This window comes from Lathamus discolor, chromosome 6 (assembly GCF_037157495.1).
Source record: "Lathamus discolor isolate bLatDis1 chromosome 6, bLatDis1.hap1, whole genome shotgun sequence".
Taxonomy (NCBI): Eukaryota; Metazoa; Chordata; class Aves; order Psittaciformes; family Psittacidae; genus Lathamus; species Lathamus discolor.
This window is the reverse complement of record NC_088889.1, coordinates 1,656,678-1,676,083: the sequence shown is the minus strand read 5'-3', so window position 1 is coordinate 1,676,083 and position 19,406 is coordinate 1,656,678. Positions and strand designations below refer to the sequence as shown.

The 19,406-nt window shown below is 46.3% G+C and overlaps 1 protein-coding gene across 9 annotated transcripts in view; it reads left to right on the top strand.

The window, feature by feature from the left end:
- The window catches only part of PAK6 (p21 (RAC1) activated kinase 6), a 39,852-nt gene that overhangs the window by 17,758 nt on the left and 2,688 nt on the right, over positions 1–19,406 (top strand). For 8 of the 9 annotated variants that reach the window (XM_065685382.1, XM_065685391.1, XM_065685387.1 and 5 more), the window contains 6 exons: positions 6,222–6,430; positions 11,378–11,995; positions 15,435–15,926; positions 16,169–16,302; positions 18,687–18,813; positions 19,014–19,139. In XM_065685382.1, coding sequence (XP_065541454.1) covers positions 6,222–6,430; positions 11,378–11,995; positions 15,435–15,926; positions 16,169–16,302; positions 18,687–18,813; positions 19,014–19,139 — 1,706 coding nt within the window. Of the gene's footprint in view, positions 1–2,100; positions 2,200–6,221; positions 6,431–11,377; positions 11,996–15,434; positions 15,927–16,168; positions 16,303–18,686; positions 18,814–19,013; positions 19,140–19,406 lie in introns of all 9 variants that reach the window. The other variant, XM_065685385.1, reaches the window with a different exon arrangement.

Below are 19,406 nucleotides of genomic sequence, written 5' to 3'. Positions count from 1 at the left end.
AGGGTATGTTGGGCCTGGATCTGGCCTTGATATGAAGTTAAAAAGCAGCCAGGAGACATCCCTAGAAGCTCTTTTAGCTCTGCTAATCTAGACATAGCTGGGAAGAAACTGAGCTACTAATCTTTGTCCTGTCTCATCTGCAAATGAGGATAATAATTCCTTTTCCTTACCTGTTGTCTGGTCAGATGAAACCTCTGCAGGGTGGGGCCCAGCTTCAGAGACTGGCACGATGGGACAGTGACTTGAGCTGGGATTTCTAAGAGACTGGAAAGAATGGAAAAGCTAGTATTTGTCAAGGGAAAAAGCCCATTAGCATTTGGGATGCGCCTGTACTGGTTTGTGAAAGTTCAAGAGGTCTTTGCAAGTGCTTTTCTATGTCCCAGAATGGATCTGGTCTAAAAACACACCTAAAAGTATGTCACTGAGCAAGCGTCCAAAACAAGCTTTGCAAATAGGCGTTCACTGCGTTTCAGGCTTTACTCCTAATTTATGAGCAAGGAAATGGAGCAGGAGAAAAAGAGGCAGCACCGTGGCCTTCAGACCCTGTTGAGAGGAAGCACAGCAAAAGCCATCCAGCAGCTGTGTTCTCTTTCTCATTTGTCAAGCAGAAACCCACCAATATAACAAATATGTCTGCCCCTAAGCTCATTTCTAATGTAATATTAATCTGTGCACTCATGCGTGTGTTTGGGCAGGATTTAGAGCATTGCATCAGTTTGCTGTGCTGCTGGTTTGCTCCAACACTGGTGGGGGCTGAAAGAGGAGTGAAAGGAAAGGACTCGAAACTGGGGAAGTGACAGCACAGCGAGCAAATATCCACTCTTCCTTTAGGAGAAATTGAAGTACTTAACCCAGGATTTCCAAGGCCAGAACTGCAGACCAATGTGGAAGGTGCCATCGTGCCAAGCTCTCTGCTCTTAGATCCCATTTCCGATACCAGCTCATTCGCTTCCCCTCTTTTGCTCACCCTCCGTTGCCATTTCTCACTGTGTGAAGTCGCACTGAGATTTGTAGCTCCCCAGGGAATTAACCTGTCATTTTCCTTGGTCTGCCAGCTGCTCTGAACGTTTATGGCTTGTTATAAACAAGAGTCATGTCAGAAACTTCAGGAGGGCAAACGTTAGGATTTAGGAGGTACCAAACACGGTGAAGTACCCTGTGTGCATGTTCACACATACGTGAGCACACGCATCGATAGTGGCCTATTTAACTTGTGCTGCATTTGAAATGCATTACGTGACAGTGACCTGTGGCAGAGTATGGAAATGGTTTCCCTTTTAATTGGTGGGTTCTTTGGAATCTTCTTCATCTTCCTCCTCCAAACTCAATCTGCGTATTGGAGTTCCCCAGGTCCTGTAGGAAGGGTTATCCTCCTCTCCCCCTCCTCCTGTAGCTGTCCTGAGTGGTTTGACATATCAGCTGAGGAAGTCCTTAGAAATCAGGGGAATGGCTTTCTCCAGCCCAGGGACCAACGTTATCTGCTGTGTGGGGAGGGAGGAATGTAGAGAGCAGCATCCAGATCCGTGATAGCAGAGCCATAGGCACTGAGGAGCGCGTTCGGTTGCTGCAGTGAGCAGGGGGAGGGAAAGCTTATTTTTAACTGGAAACTACACAAGTGAGACTGAAGTAGCTCTGCTGTCTTGCTATCATCAAGTGTAGGTGCGAGTGAACATGGACATGGATAAGTACAGTGCATCTATACTGATGGAGTATGTGAGTGTGTGTGTGTGGGGGGGTGGAGGCAAGTCGGATGCAATGACAGTGCATGCTGCTTTGTGTGTTTGAACTCGGGTGTCTTACTGAGCAATTCCTGCTAACATTTATCTACTTCTGTTTTGCAGTGGGGTTGGCTCTTCCCTGTGCCCTGCTCCTCGGGTTGCCTGTCTCCCAGCCAGTCCTCTTTCCCTTCCTAACTCTCATTCCCCTTTCCCTCTTCCATCCTTCATCTTCCCACCCCTTCCTCTCCTCTGAGCCTGACCCTTCTCTCTTCTTGCCCCTCCTTCCCAGCCGATCCCTCCCCCTGCTCTGGATCTGCTGGCTGTGGGATTTTTTCTCATGCTCCCTGGCAGATGTGACAGCTTTTGGAACTGTATCATCTAGGAACAGCTATATGTGGAGTTGAAAAACCTAACGTGGTTTCCCAGGCAGCAGGAATGGATCGCTGAGAGAATTCCAGTCTCCGACTGCTTTTGTCTTGTGGTAGTGACTTTTCTTATTTATGTTTGTGACATTTCGTACAGTGCAGTTGTCAGCAGTGAATGAAAGACTAAAGTCTAGGAGATGATTATAAAATCAGTGTCACAGGATTTGTGCTGTTGTATTAAAGGGATGCTGTCTGCGTTTAAATACAGGTTTGGCTTGATTTACAAAACCTTCTCTGCATAAAATGTTGTTCTGCATTTCTTACTGAATTAGAAAAGGCCTGTTTTATGTATTGTATTGCAACATGCTTTAGCTGGCTATTGGAAATACAAGTAAACAGCTTGTGCATGAAAACCACAAGTGAAAGCAGACTGCTTAAATCCAGACCTTCTCAATGAAATGCAAAACCTACACAGATTATTGCCATCCATTCGCTTTCAAATAACTATTTTTAGCGTATTCATTTCATTTGCTCTTAATGCAGTGGTACCTTTAAACCACCTGTCTGATATAGCAGTGTCTGTATAAGCAAAGATTGATGCTGACTCTATAAAACAAATGTCAGTGGATACCCTGGGGTATGTTGGTTTTGGAGTTGATTACATTTTGCTGGTTTTAAGATGTCTGTTACAGGCAGAAGGTAGAGTCAGGCCATGTCAGCTCCTCACCCTCAAATTGACCATGACCTTAGTAGATGCTTCTTGCTGGGTTTAGGAAGCATGCTTTGTATAGAGGATCTAGGTGGAGTCCAGGTGTTGACTGAATGTAAGTATACAAATGTAGTGTTTGTGCTTATGCAAACTGATGTGCTGGCATAGAGCCACTGCTCTCTTTGAGGCCAAAATATCACCTGGGCTTTCCAGATTTGCATCTTGAGTTAGTTGAGCTGGAATCGTTCTCCTTCAGGGGAAATGACTGAAACGTTCAGAAAACAATTGATACTACAAGTGCTAATGGTTGTAACACCACATTTTACTGGCCACCCGAAGCAGATAAAGAGCAAACTTGTAAGACACCGTGTGTTGTGCCCTGAATATCTTCTCTTTATGGAGATGAGGAATGAAGCTGTGAGAGTTAGGAGCGAGAGAAGGGAGGGCACTGGTTGAAATGGTGCCATTTCTCTCTCTGGAAGTACCCCTGTTCTGGTGGATCAAGTAGCTGTCAGGACTGACATGTAGTCAGTGATTCAGAACTGAAGCACCTGATATAATACTACAGAGATATTTCCTGCTTTCCTTGGAAGCTGTGAAAGCTCCTCAGTAGCACCAGCTGTTGGTTTGAATAGTACTAACACCATGAGCTATTAGAATATCTTTCCTTTCCAGCATTGTCTGCACTTGGTTTTCCATAAAGAATTGCCCTCTGTGTATTCAAGGCCAGCTTGGATGGGGCTTGGAGCAAGCTGCTGTAGTGGAAGGTGTCCCTGCCCGTGGCAGGAGGTTGGAACTGGAGGAGCTTTAAGTTCCCCTCCAACACAAACCACTCTGTGACTCTGATTCTATGAATCACTGTGAGGAGCTGCAATCCAGACCTGGAGCACAGAGGCAGTTCCCATAATCTCTCCATTAAAATGTATTTGGGTTTTCATTGGAACATATTTCAAGCAAAGATTATCCTGGCTGTGGAAGCTCTTTTAGGCAGAGCAGTTGCTTCCAGCGTCTTCTGTAAGTGCTTTTTTACTTGCCTAACCTTTTGCTTTCAACTATAAGGTATCTTTAGTAGGCTTCTGGATGTAGTAGTGCAATGAACGTTGTCAGTGTGTGAAGTCTGTACTTTACCAAGTGGGTTTAGATGGTGTAAAGGTCCTTCCACAACATACAAACACTTCCCATAGCAGTCACTGCAGGATCACGGTAACCAGATGCTAAGCCAGAGTGTCCATCTTCTCAGGATCTCAGTCCAGCACTAGGAAGCGAAGTTGGCATTGACCTGGCACCTGCACTTTGCTCCTTAAACAAGGTCGAAGTGAAGCAACCTGGAAAATATTTGACATATTTCACTGTGGGGTAAAACCCACGAGGTTTGCTGAGTTTTGAGACCAGTGTCCTCTAGAAGTGTGTCCCTACCTCCACAACACGTTATCTCTGTCCATGTTCTGTGTCTCTGACCCCTGTAAATATTTATTGAGCACAAATAGTGGGAAGCTGAGGTCCTGTACAGGGGAAGAGTGATCACTACAGTGTTGAACATTACAGAGTTGAAGTGATAGAGTTGAAGTGACCTGATGTCAAGGAGGAGCCAACATGCAGGACTTCAAGAGTATGAGTAAGAAGCAAGTGCTAATATTAAAGCTGTCAGTGGAAAGGGAAGAGCACGTAGTTTTTCCCCCTTACTGGTGGATATGATTTAAAGAAACCTGCCCAGGTTTTTCCCAAACTAGAGAGGTTTAGCACTGCACTACCTAAAAATATTTTGGCACCGAGTCTGTTTTGTCCCATCTCTCTGATGCCTCTCATTGCCCAGTTCATCCTCTGCATTGACAGCATCTTGGAGAGGAGATGATGAGCTGGGGCACACCACTTCCACTGCATCCATAGAACAGTAATACAGCAATCTGCCCATTAAATATGTTTCTTCAACATTAAATAGGAAAAGGTAACTTGGAATACTTGTAACTTCAAAGCCATCAAACCAGTTGGTAGAATAGAGAACAGCTCAAGGGAGAAGGGACCTCAAGAGACCTGGAGTCTGACCCACTGCTCAAAGCAGGGTCTTCTTGGAGGGTCAGACCAGGTTGTTCAGGGCTTTGCCTGCAAGAGGAAGCTTGCTCTTGAAAACCTCTGAGGACGGAGACTGCACAGCCCGTCCTGCTCAATGCTGGACTGCCCTGTTCCTGGAACAAAGATGTTCTCCCTTCTATCCAGTTGGGACCTCTCTTGTTATGCCTCTCCGGTTACCATCTCTGACTTCTACCACTCTCCCACTGAAAAGCCTGACTCTTCATAGAAAATCTCCCTACCTCTGAGCTGGTTCTTCACGGAAAGGGTAACTTCCCCTCACCCCATCTTCCCTGTCTGTCTTTTATGAAGAGATTGTGTCTATCCATCCCAGCTCTTCAGTTACTCCAGCTTTCCCACCTTTGTGATTGCCTGTGGAGCTCCGGTTCTTCCTTTTCCTTTATATCTTCCCAATCTCAAAAAGCTCTAAACCTTTTGGTTTTCTATCCATCTACACCTCTTTTTTCTGGCTATAAAGTCTAAATGCAGGTTTTTGTTGTCTCTTGTGTTGGGGTATATTTAAGCGTAGCTGCTTTTGGCTTGTTGCAGTTGTACTGGCTCTTCACACAAACTGTTTCTCTCAGCCCCCAAGGGAAAGGAGTCTTAGGTTTTAATTTTAGCTTCTTCAGCTACCTGCTGACAGGTTTGATTTCCACCTACCACCTCCTCCCTCTCCCAGACCCTCTGCCTTAGCTAGAAATACTGAGAGCCAGAAATCACTCTTGTTGCCAAAGGAAGAGCTGCCCAACTCTGTTGTCTTTAAATGGGAATTCAACGTACTTTGCTTAATCGGAGTAACCAGTGAGCAGACAACCCGAGCCCTGATCATAACCACTCTGCATTCCAGGCTTGTAGTGGAATTAACACTGTTTAACTGGCTGGCCTCTAAAGCCATTTAACCCCGGTTCATATCTTAGAATCATAGAAGGGTTTGGCTTGAAAGGGACCTTAAAGATCATCTAGTTCCAACCGTCCTGCAATGGGTATGGACAAGACCGTATCTCTTATAGATATTTAAAATGCTTATATTGGGCAATATGAATTTGCAGAAGTAAAGGAAGCCAAGTGTAGGAGTTCAGACATAGATATAGGTCTCTGTTCCTTTTCTGAAATGGGGGCACTGCTTCACCGTGGCAGAGCATGAGAAAGGTCACTCAAAGTCCCAGCGCTTGAGCAAGTCATTGCTCTCTTGTTGCCTCTATTTCCTCATCTGTAAAAACAGCTGATCAGCTGTTGTTGAAGTGTTTGTCACTGGAGAATGTTCTTAATATAATGTAATTAACTGATATAATTGTTATGTGATATTACTGATTACCTATTGAACCTCGACATGCACTGATGGCGTTGTCTTCTCTGATTCAGGCATCATGTTCCGCAAGAAAAAGAAGAAACGCCCGGAGATCTCGGCTCCTCAGAACTTTGAGCACCGTGTCCACACTTCCTTTGACCCAAAGGAGGGCAAGTTTGTGGGCCTGCCACCTCAATGGCAGAACATTCTCGACACGCTCAGGCGCCCCAAGCCAGTGGTAGACCCTTCAAGGATCACAAGGATGCAACTCCAGCCTATGAAGGTAAGAAAGAAAGCCTGCTCTTTCCTGTCCCTTGGGCTTCCCTGCTCCTTGGGGAGGCCCAGGTTGAGGCAATATGTATTTAAATGGGGCTAAGGGTGGAATCTGTAAGGAATTCAGTGGATAGTCAGGGCTGGGCTTGGATAACACCGTCCTGAGGCAATAGTAACTTCATGAGAAATAAGGACAGTGGTGTCCTTAACTGGCATAGTGTCACTGTGCAAATAACCAGCTGGCTGCCTGTCACTGTAACAAGGACCTGTGAAAGCTCCCACAGTAGCTGACAGGGCCTGGGATGTGTTCAGCTGTTGTGCATGGAAGCAAAGAGGAGAATTCATGGAGAGAGCTGTTTAGCAAGTGTGTCATTCTTGTGGGTGAGCAAATCTGGCTGGTAGTTAAGTTAACAGGAAGCCTGAGTGGGAGGGAGTGGGGCAGCACTCGCTTGCTGCTCATGGGTGGTGAAGTGAATGAGACACAACAGGGAGCAGGTCTAAACTAAGGTTTAGGCTAAAAGGGTTTATAAACCAGCATTTGAACACAAAATGTGACATAGGAAATAGGAGGATGTCCTTAAAGCAAGTCCTTCAGGAAGGACAAACAAGTTCCTGATCCCTGTGTTGGTATGGGTGTATTTAGATGGCTATTATAATGGCACCAGGGGACTGTGTGTTCGTAAGTGACTGCTGTGTGAAGAGAGGCAGATTCATGATGACCTCTTGGAAAATGAAATGAAAGATAGTGACAGAGTTATTGTGCTTCAAGTCCTGCTAGCTTGTGGGAAGGTTTTGTTCCTGGTTAATAAAAACCCTACAGGGGCCTAAAATCTGAGTGGCAAGTTGTAAAATAGAGATGATACTACTTGGGTTTTAGGAGGGACACAAAAGAAAGTAGTTTTCTGATGAATATATAGCTTTTTGTGTACAGAAGCTTAAGACATAGGGAATAAATGGGAGTACATTTTAGTATAATGCAAGCATTAATGCAAAATCAAACCTGCAATTTAAATGGCACACCAGGATCTATGAGCAAAATGCTGGTTTAGAAAGGAAAAACTTACTCAGGAAGAGCAGGTAGAAGGAAAGAGGGAGGAGGTATTGCCTTCTGGTTTATGGTGTCCTGAATGGGCTTTGAGGTTCAAATGTAGTAGATAGGACCACAATCCAGAGGAGAGAGAAACTGTGTAATAAGAGACCGACTTGGTTAGATCAGGAGCTCTCTAATGAGCTTAAACTGCAGGAGGATTGCTCAGAAGGGTGGAAACTAGGTCAAGTTATAAAGGGCAGATAGAAATGTATGTAGGAACAAAACTGGAAGGCCAAGGCACAAAAAGAGATGTTCTTCTCAAAGAACATAAAGGACACTATGGAGACATGGTAAGTACACAGAGGAGGAGAAGGAGGATGAAGGAAAGAATTTGTCCCTGCTCATTTTGGAAGGAAGTTAATAACAGATGACACTGTGAAGGATCTTCACACACATTTAAGAAGTCTCCCTTAAATGCTGAATGCTTTTTCTTCAGTCTATTGAAAAGGCTAACTGTGATCAGTGGGGTAACACAATTAACACGAGCGTGATGTGGTGGGAATGCAGGCTAGAGTAAATACATGAACAGAAATGAGGCTTCCTAGAGGAGTCCCATGTTTTTGAGGCAGCTGGGCCTAATGAAATTCAAGGAATTGCAGATCAGTCGGAATAATTTCAATTTCCAGAAAAAGGCTGGAACAAATAAGCAAGTAATCTATTTGCAACCACTTCCTGGGAGATAGCAGGGTAATAGCCAGGAGCCAGCATGGATTTATTAAGAGCAAATCATGTCAAGCAACCCAGTTTCCATCAATCACAGGGTATCAGGCTTTGGGTCAAGGAGAAATGAGAGCTCTCTCCTGTATCTTGGCTTCACTTAGGCTCTTGATACTGTACCTATGGCATTCCCAGAGTAAACTGAGGACATTTTCTCATGTATTAGGAAAAGTCTACTCAGAAGGGTGAGATGTAACTGTCAGAATAGAAATGGATATGAAGAGATTTATTGGAGTTCATGCAGAGTTTAATACGAGTCAGTACTCTCATGTCTGACTTATTAAACCTGTAGATGGTAAAAGCTGAAGGGACGTGCAAATCTTTGAGAGCAAAGATGGAATACCAACAGTGTTTAAAAACTAGAGAAGGATCTTAAACTGGTACTGGGGCTTTTTACCCCACTAAGTCCAAGTGCAAATACTCTCCTAGACTGTATAGCTTAGTTGATTATTTCTGGTAAACCCATTTGAACAAATTCCTATTGAATGATACCAATGAATTTAAGATTCTATATTTATTATTTGTTTTAAGTGTTAATTTGCGCTATTAGGTGAAGCCCTTATACAGAGAGTCCTGGATTCAACTATCATAGAATCCCAGCCTGGTTTGTCTTGGAAGAGACCTTAAAGCTCCTCCAGCTCCAACCCCTGCCCCGGGCAGGGACCCCTTCCACTGGAGCAGCTTGCTCCAAGCCCCTGTGTCCAACCTGGCCTTGAGCACTGCCAGGGATGGGGCAGCCACAGCTTCTCTGGGCACCCTGTGCCAGCGCCTCGGCACCCACACAGGGAAGAGCTTTTTCCTTATATCCAACTTGAGCTTCCCCTGTTTCATTTTGAACCCATCACCCTTTGGCCTATTGCTCCGGTCCCTGATGAAAAGGTCCTCTCCAGCATCTTGCTGCATTAATCTGCTGCAGCCTTTAAACACAGCTGCAAAGTATAGCCAGCTCCCTTCCTCTCTGTCCACTGAGGATGGACTTGATGGAGTAGAAGGCAAGAGGAGTGACTACAGCCTCATTTTAGGAAGTTTTTAGCTAGGAGCTGAGGTGAGCACTGGAGTGGATTTTCTAAAGAGGCCTTAGCATCTGCCTTGGAGACTTCCTACTTTGAGAATATGTTAGATACAGGTCTTTACAGAAGGACTTTTGGCCATGTTCTCTGGACTAGCTGGTTCTGGGTATTTCTTTCCACTTCATTTTGAGTTATCCTTTGTCCCAGTTTGTAGAAACATAGACTCATCAGTTGGAGGAGGGCCTCTTTCTCTCCCATCTGCCCATGCAAGCATGAGCAGGGCTGTGGAGGCATCTTCCTGAGTGTCCTGTGACTTGGGGGTGTGCATATTACATTTGTCAGACTCATTTCTGAATTAGTGCTCCTAACTGAGTGCATTATTGATGTAATTGATACCTCTGCCGTATCTAATGGATGAATTAGAACTGACAGAAGACTCTTCTCACCCCACTGATGGATTTCAGGGACACGGTTTCTGACCATTTACTTTTGCTATTATTTTCCCTTATCAAGTTTGGTGCAGAAGTGATGGAAACAGTTTAAGGAGCAGTGTCCTCAGTTTGCTGTTTGCTTGACAGCGGCCATGGAGGAAGGTAGACATATGTGGTGAAGGAGGCATATTGCTACAACAGGACTGAAGAGAGAGCTGAATTCCCTGCTGCAGGTGATGGTGTGTATGCAGTGGTAGGAGTCAGACGGTCCTTTCTTCACCTTGTTTGACAGCATCTTCCATTCTGCCTGTCAGTCTCAGGCACTGATCCTCATTTTGTGCACTGCAGTGGCATTCTATTGAAATTACTGGAGCTGCTGTTTTGCACCACCTAAATATTAGGCTCCATGTAATTAATTCAGCATCTTTAGAAGATCCCTGGAGCTCAGTTAGCAAACAGGAGCTTGCCATCCCTCTAGGGAAGGACTTTCTTCAGGCAGAGATTCAGGCAAGTGTAGGAGTGATCTTATGCTGTGAATTTCTATGAAGAAATGAAGCATTTTGGTTCTCAGCACTAAAAAAGCTTCTGTAAGCTTTTCAGTTCCAGAATAAACAAGGTAGAGCACTGCATAATATACCATCAGGTTCAAGTGTCCTACTTGTGTTGTGCTGTTGCTTGCTTGGATAGAAGCCTTGTTCTTCATGGCTTGCTTACAAAGCAGTTGTGGGCTGCTGTGACCCTTTGTTCATCATTGTTAATTCTAATAGCTTGGCGGAGCAGAGGAGGATGCAGTGCTGGAACAGTGTGGTCCTCACTGGTGAGGATGAAGATGCATTAGCAAAAATTGTTGAGAACTAGACTAAGGGAAGCAGATTACAACACTGAGAGTGCTTCAGGGGAGAGATGAACCTTGTATTGGAATAGCAAGGTGATTTTTGCAGATAGCGCTTACAACATGCTGCAGCTTCTGAGAACTCAAGTCCTCAGGAGCTTGGTGAGCCCGGGTTAGTGATGTAGCGTAGCACAATCTTGGCACAAAAGAATCAGGAGTGCTAAAATAATCCTGGTTAATACTTTTAGAAATGTTGTCCTTTATAATGTGACTGCAGCAGCAGAATTCCCTGTTCCAGCTGAAAGCTCCGCTGCCTCTGACAGAAGGATGTAACCCAAAGATGCCAGGTTTTAATTCCCCTCAGTAAAGGACAATGACAAAAAGACAGAAGAAGAAGAGAAGCTGCGTGGAGATCTCAGAGCAGCTTCCAGTGTCTAAAGGGGTCTACAAGGATGCTGGAGAGGGACTCATCAGGGTCTGTAGCAGCAGGTGATTGGTTCAGACTGAAACAGGGGAATTTCAGGTTGGAGATGAGGCACAAGCTCTTCCCTGGGAGGGTGCTGAGGCGCTGGCACAGGGTGCCCAGAGAAGCTGTGGCTGCCCCATCCCTGGCAGTGTTCAAGGCCAGGTTGGACACAGGGGCTTGGAGCAAGCTGCTCCAGTGGAAGGGGTCCCTGCCTGTGGCAGGGGTTGGAGCTGGAGGAGCTTTAAGGTCCCTTCAACCCAAACCATCCCAAGTTTCTATGAAAATTCTCTCTTTTTTCCTATATTCCTTGAGTCTTCTTTGGCCAGACAAACAAAATCCAACCTTTGCCAAGATAAACTGGGCCTGTTTTTCCAACTCTAACTTTCCCCCCCCTCCCTATACGTTTCACAGACCGTGGTGAGGGGCAGCACAGTGGAAGTGGAAGGTTATATCTCCGGGATACTCAACGACATCCAGAAGCTTTCTGCCATCAGCTCCAACACTCTGAGGGGAAGGAGCCCCACCAGCAGGAGGAGAGCACAGTCCCTGGGGCTCCTGGGGGAGGACAGACCCCCAGACATGTATCTTCAGAGCCCTGAAGCAGACTGGGCAGACAAATATGGAAACTACCTCAATTGCAACGGTGGGACCAAGGTGACCCGGAGGCAGACGATGTGGCCAGATTATAAACCCCGATTGGAAGGACAGTCTCATCCCAATGGAATGGTAATGAAAGCCCAGTCCCTCGGGCCCTCAGAGTTCCAGGGTGCTGATGGCAGCTGCCTCCAGCGTGCCTCTGGATTGCAGCACATGCCAACTCTGCCAGGGGACAGTGAGAAGGCAGGAAAGAAGAGCTCAGAAGAGTGCTGGCCTCAGCCTTGTCTGGTCCGACAAGCAAACTCCAGGCCCTCAGGGGAGGGCAGCCCCAGCTCCAAATCAAGGGAGAACAGCTTGAAGAGGAGGCTCTTACGCAGCGTGTTCCCCTCATCCAGTGGCTCGAACAAGCCAGGCGCTTCCCTGCAGATAAAGGTAGAGTTATTCAGTGGGGTTTGAGTGAGTGCAATGTTAACTTCACAGTTGCAGAGGTTACTTACACAGCTGAACAAATCTGATGGCAAACATCATGCAACCATCTATTATTGTTGTGATTAATGCTGGAATCGGACCAGTCCTGGTCAGGGGGAACGTGTAGGTTGCCTAAGCTTCACAGAATATCCTGTTAGGCTTAGCTCAAAATGGCAGCCAGATCTACATGAGAAAGGCTTGAGAGTGGAGCTGTGCTTGCAGGAGGTCGGGGTCTTCCTCATTTTTGCCCCTCTATATAGTAAAGGCATAACTTACATGCATTGTATGAGTGTAAATGTGCTTTTGCCATTTGGGAAATTGCCATCATTTACCATAGTAATGTATTCTTCTGCCTTTGCAAAACAGAATGACCTCAGGAGAGCTTGTTGGCTGCAGCTCTATCTGCCAAGCTGCCTCCAGCAGGATCCCAGAGGACTGTCAAATGGGATATCTGACCTTTGGGTTTTGGTGAGGATGGGACAGCTCATAGCTCCATCTCCCCCAGGAGAGCTATCCTGAACGAGTGACTCACTTAAACTAAGAGAAAACCTCTGGTTCCTGTTACTGGATAGGAAATGCAGCCCTTGAGGCCACTGTTCTAATCCATCCCAGTCTAACCCAGCACTCCCTGTCCTTGCAGAGCTGTTGGGTGGTTTCAAAGGTTGGGCTGGTGCTTAGCCAGGCTCATTTCTAACAGATGTGGAGTTCCTGAACTCGGAGAGAGACAACAGGAACCACTGGCCCAACAACACTGAGTGCTCCAAAGTGTATTGTGGGGTGGGACTTGCTCTGACCTGGCTTCTTGCAGTGTGCATAAGGATCAGGCTCAAGGCTTCCAGACACAGCCTTCTCCCTGCTCATCCCCTTTCTGAGGGAGGGGGGTTTAAAGGAATGCAGTTGTTGTGTAGCACAGACTGCACTAGTTGCTGTCTCGGTGTCTCTGGGCTGATCTGTGCTGCTTGGAGGCCTGTCCTGAGTACTTAGGAGAACCGACCCCTTCTTCTCTACAAGAGTGTCTTTGCCTCAGCACTTTCATGAGGAAGAGCAGAGGTTACCAGTCAAATGGTGCGGGCTCCTGGATGTTTGAATTCAACTGTTTGTGAGAGGAGAGGAATAGGAAAGACCTTGAGGTTTTCTAGACCAAGCCCCTGCTCCAGTGAAGGATCTGTGCTGTCACTGGCAATTGTTTTTCTAAGCTGTTCTGATTAAAACCTTATTCACCCTCCCAAATGGAGGCGGTGACATGTAATTGTGATGTGTGAGAAATGCATCACTGGAGAGGAAATGCAGGGGGGATACAGCTGGCTGAAAACGGGGAGGTGGGTGCCTTGACGCACTGCTTATAGTCACCATGGGAAGGTCGGATGCTCTTTCCTTTCAACTTAACATGAGGGAGGAGGAGTGGGAGGCCCAGTGACATCTCAAAATGTCCAGAGACTGTGTCTGTACAGGGGCTGTCAAATTACAGGAGCAGGAAACAACGCTTACACGTGGTTAGGCAAACATGTGTCAGCTCGCACGCATGTTGTGTGCCCTCTGCATGCTCTAGGTTACATAAACCCTTCTTTTTTCCTCCTTCTCTTCTTTTCTCTCCCTCCTGAGACAAAACAAGAGTTGGGAAATAAAGGCCTTGTTGCCATGAGCGTGTCTGTGCAGGCTGCAGGGGTGGAGCTGCTGAATGAGGAGGAAGGAACTTCTGACAGGCAGGTTCAGTCCGTGCACTCCCGCTCCCCAGTGCCAGGAGCTGCTCACTCAGGCTTCCAGGGCCCCTGTGTGCATGTGGGAGAATGAGCCCTGTGTGAGGCTTATGCAGATTTCACTGTTGACAAAAATCCTTGATTAAACCCAAAGTGCCTGGAATGAAATGCTCTACAATTATTTTCTGTCTGAGACGGGGAAAATGAGAGCCCTTGAAAAGCTTTATCTATTGGTAGGTTTCAGTTCCCATGTGCATATTATTAACTTTATTAATAATCTGTCTCAATTGTGAGAGAGAAAAAGCTGGTGCTTTGAAGTTTTTATTTTGCCCTGTAATATAAATGATTGGCTGGCTCCTTCTGAAGTTGCTACTTTGGCAGACCCACTATTACTTTACATAGAGCTAAGTAGATAATGTAATTTAAACCTGCTCCGTGGTGTTGGGTTTTAAGTAGTTACCATTTCCAGCACTTCAAGATTTATCCTGCTTAGGAACCCTGCGCATAGTGTTAGCATGGGAATGTGTATCCCGAAGCTACACTGCTGCAGGCTGGGATCTTACTGCATCTCGTCAGCTAAGCAGGGCTGGGCCAGGTTGGTGCTTGAGTGGGAGGTCTCCAAAAGCCTGGAGTGCTTAGGGAAGGAGCACAGGTAATCAAAATTCATCACCAGTCCCTTTAGAGCCAATAGATGACAAGGTGGATAGTTCTCCGTGGCTGAAGTCTCACACTGGACACACACAGAGCTGTCCTGGTTCAAGGCGCTTTCCCCAAAGCCAGTGCTAATTCCATGCCTGATGGACAGGAATGCTCTGCAGGTACCAGCGGAAAGTGCAGGGAAAGTTTTCAGTAGGCAGAGCAGAATTACCCAAAGGGAATTAGGCCAAGACATCAAAGTGATTTACAGCTTTGGCAGGAATCCTCTTTCCTTTTATATATAGGAAGATCAGAGGCGCAGAGGGATAAAGGATTTTTGCATTCTCTGCAGCACAGGTTGCCCTGAGTTCTGGTGGCGAGCTCGGAATGCTTTAGAGCAGCTGGTTCTTTCGGGGGGTTTGGGGGTTATTTGGTATTTATTTTTAAAGCATGTGTTTTAAAAGGTCCCTTTTAAACTGCCTCCATCTGGGAGCCCTTGAAGCATAGCACCCATCCTGTAACTGATCCCTGAAAACCTGCATCCATGGGGCTTCCCCTAGTCATGCAGTGTATGTTCATAGACTCATAGAATGGTTTGGGTTGGAAAGGACCGGAAGATTATCCAGTTCCAACCCCTGCCATGGGCAGGGACACCTCACACTAGTCCGTGTTGCCAGTGTTCGACCTGCCTTGAACATCGTCACGTCCTTCTTATGCTGAGGACACCAGAACTGCACCCAGTGCTCCAAGTGAGGTCTCACAAAACAGAGTAGAGGGGAAGAATCCCCTCCCTTGACCTGCTGGTCATGCTCTGGAGATGCAGCCCAGCCACATGGGTGGTTTCTTGGCTGCGAGTGCACACTGAAGCCAGGTCATGTTCAATTCCTCACTGACCAAATGTTGGGCAGAACCCAACAGAAAGAAAAGAACCCAGAGCTCTTGACTCCAACGTGCCACGAAATGTACGAGGCCAGAGTGGGATAACACACAGCTGGCTCCTGACACGTCTTTCTTCTCATGAATCTAACCATTGCTTTTTCTTTCTTCCACTTCATTTGCTCTCCCCAAAGCCTAACGCTTTCTTCAGGCCCCAGCAATGGGGTTCCCCGCGCAGCCCCGCAGCCAAAGCCCAGTCTCTTCCACCAGACCAGCCCGCATCCGACTTCCCCAGGATGATCTCAGAAGCTGGGACCCCACAGAAGTCCCCACCGGTGGAGAAGGCGATGGCAGTGCCACAGGGCAGGCCCTCCCCTGCTGGGTCTCCTCGGAACAGGCAGACTCAGACGAGCTCCAGCAACCTCCACCTTCCCCAGGACTCTTCTGTGAAGGGGCAGCTGGCCAGTGAGGACCCGGTGGTGGTGACTCATGAGCAGTTCAAAGCTGCCCTGAGGATGGTTGTGGACCAAGGGGATCCCCGGACGTTGCTGGAGAACTACGTGAAGATTGGTGAAGGGTCCACAGGCATTGTCTGCATTGCTCGAGAGAAGCACTCGGGGCGGCAAGTGGCTGTGAAAATGATGGACCTGAGAAAGCAGCAGCGCCGGGAGCTCCTTTTTAATGAGGTGAGGGTAGAGATGAGAGGGGTTCTGCTGCCCACCATGAAGCCGTGGTAACAGCCAGTGTGGTAAAGAGAAGGGGAGAGCAGGAGGCATATCCTGGTAATGGCATTATGCTGGAAGGGAAATGGCTGGGGGGTGGAGGCTACTGCTTTGTACGCATAGGGTTGTGCATGATTGCTTTGTTAGATAAGACTAAGTGTTGTTAGGGATTTGGTGATGGTCAATTGTTCACTGTGTTTTTACAGGTGGTGATAATGAGGGACTATCAACACGTCAACGTAGTGGAGATGTACAAGAGCTACCTAGTGGGAGAGGAGCTCTGGGTGCTGATGGAGTTCCTACAGGGGGGAGCCCTCACAGACATCGTGTCTCAGATCAGGTATGAAGCTAAATCTGACACACCAACACTTGTGTTGCCACCTGACAGGCAAAAGCAGGAGAGTGGAGAGTTCTGGGAAGCAGAGTTTCCCTCAGATCCGGTGTCTGCAGTGCCCTGAAACTACTACACTTCTTAATTGTCATCCATTTGAAGTATGCGCTAATACTTCTGATGTAGAAGGGACCTCGTTTACTGTACTGATCCCTTTAGATACTTGCTATTCATCTACTTATAACCTTCCCTGTAAAATACAGTACTCATAAAAAGGATTGTTTACTATTTCTATTGAATTCCGGCCAGGAAGCTCATTGAATAAGTATTAAAGAGCATACAGAAATAGTTTTCAGTGGTACAACCTCAGTGAGATTGAATTTGTGGCTAACTCCTCTGGAGAAGTGCAGCGGAGCCTGGAGACCTGGACTCCTTCCCAAATTTCGTTGCCTAAAGATAGCAACTACTGGACACTCTCCTCAATTTGTTTTCTTATCCACAATACTTCATATTCATTAAGGCCCCAAGTATTTCTGTAGGGCAAAGAAGCTGTTCTCAGATGGCCTTTAGAGTCCCAATCACAAGGTGTTCTGGTGCTGCAGTTACGATGATTGTGTCTTACCCATGACCCTGGAGCACCCTTCTGCTTCCAAGCAATCCTGCAAGACTGGTGCAGGGAATGCTAATGAAAAGACTGACCAAGAGAGTCTGTAAGAGGAGCTTTCCTTCTTTGAACATTCAGAATCTGAATTGGATTACAATTAGGTAGTATTGCTAAGACTAATTGTGTTTACTTCTTTTTAATCACAGTATGCCTTTAATTCACTTACGTGCTTTGACTGGCCTTTGCTGAGCCTGTGGTGGATTTAAGGCACATATCTTGCTCTGTTGGGTTTTGGCTTCTCTGCTTTGAAGTGTATCTGTGATGTGTTTGGGAGCCGTAAAAAGCACATTGGCCTCTGTAGCCTCTACAATCCCAGGCCCTCCAGCATTGAGTTCAGAGCCACATCTCGGGGTTTGAGAAGCAAAGTTTAAGCCTGAAGAGTGCTGAGTTGTGGCACTGAAGAGCCAGTGAAACCCTTGCAGCTCTCAGCTGGTATTAGGAGCAATGGAAGTAAAGATTCATGTTCTGAAGAGGTTTATGAAAGGTCTGTGTAGTTTATACCCACCAATGAGACTGAATTCCATTGCGGGACCTCAACCTAGATGTGAGTTATTTTATGAAGTCTTCCTTTGAAGCTTTTAATGAATGCTTGTTTTTCCACGTAGTGGAAACAGGATCTGTTCTAACCATACCATTTATCAAAGGTAAGCTGCAAGCCTTTATCAGTTTTTTACAGGGAGGAAAATACCCTCATTCCACTCATTTAACATTTGCTGAGGCTGATAACTGATTTGCATCTCCAGGAGTGAGGTAATCCTCTAGTAATCTGGTTTACACTGTGTAATCACTTGACTGAAACCAAATTCCATACGTGACAAGCTGACAGCATACCTCCTGTTATCTTCTAGAACCACAGAGCTCAGAAGTGTATCAGCTTCTCTTACAGCTCACTGTGAAATCAAAAGCACTGGTTCTACACAGGTTAGCTTCTTTATTGGGGTAGTCCCTCACTTAGCCTTTGCCCTTCTCCCTTTACAAGCTAAAGGAAAAGTAGCCCCTGCCATCCTTCAGATGTATTTGCCATCAGTGTGGCACAGTGCAGCTACACGTAGCTGTCCCGGTGCGATGGTCAGTTTGGCAGAGTAAGATATGGAATACCAACCAACCAATGGAAGGATACATTTTTCACTGCTTGTACTCAGTGTGTGCTAACAGAGAGAGTGGTAATGTTCAGGAGTGTCTTCCCTGCTTGTAGTCTGTGCTACCTTTAGTTGGGTATAAGAACATCCAAAGTGTCTGACCGCATAAAACCTGTAAAGGATCCCCATATTCACTCTCAAATGATGTGTTGAGATGTTTTCTGGATAAAGTTGCACCATGAGCCCTGTGAACAATGGCTTTAATACAATGGCTTTAATACATTGGCTTAAGAAAAAGCTGTCTCAACAGTTCCTGTGGCACCTTGGCACAAAGAAGCAGGCTTTCCTATCAGAACTGCTTGAAACAGCATCTTACAGAATGAACTGAGGGACAAGACTTTAAATGCAATTTCTCTCTATTAGACTTATGAAAAGTTAAAATTGCTAACCATTGGGGCAGAAATGTTTTCAACAGTAAAAGGCAGTCATAGAAGAACAGTAAAAGTGAGATAGTAATGGTCATGGGGAACCAAAACATGTATCTGCAGCTCAACTTCAAAATAGCACTGTGCCTCCAAAGAGGACCTGTGGATGAGTACTGTCAGCTGCCCAGTGCAATGCCGTTAACCCTCTGTATCCTTTCATTTCAGGCTAAATGAAGAGCAAATTGCAACAGTGTGTGAATCAGTGCTGCAGGCTCTGACCTATCTTCACTCTCAGGGGGTCATTCACCGAGACATTAAGAGTGACTCCATCCTTTTGACACTGGATGGAAGGGTACGTTTCCTCAGACAGATTGTTTCCTGTTGCCTGCTGCTGCAGCCTCAGCCTGTCTCCTTATCTCCTTTCTGTTCACAACCTCATGTTTGTGAACAAGAGGTTGACAAACCTCTTACTCCCTTTGTCTTGTCTCTGGTGTTCCCCTCCATGTTGTTTCAAAAGCATTTTTAAGCTTGGCTGCTTTTCTGTTTGTACAGGTCAAGCTCTCAGATTTTGGCTTCTGTGCTCAGATCAGTAAAGATGTACCTAAGAGGAAGTCCCTAGTAGGTACTCCCTACTGGATGGCTCCAGAAGTTATTGCAAGGATACCATACACTACTGAGGTAAGGGACCTCTCCCCCAATGCCAGAGGAGGTAGGAGATCATATTGTGAATTGTCAGAGGGAGATAACAGTTGGCTTTTCTAGGAAGAACCTCTAGAGCCTGTTTAAAATACAAATACGATTATGACTCCGCGTTTGATTGGGATGATATCGATATTTCTGGAAACAGGAGAAGAACAGGTTGTTCTGCTTCCGGGAACAAGGCGTAAACTTGCTCTATTCTTATCCCTGAAGCTTGGCCTAGACTTGCATCTGCTCTCGTGTGGA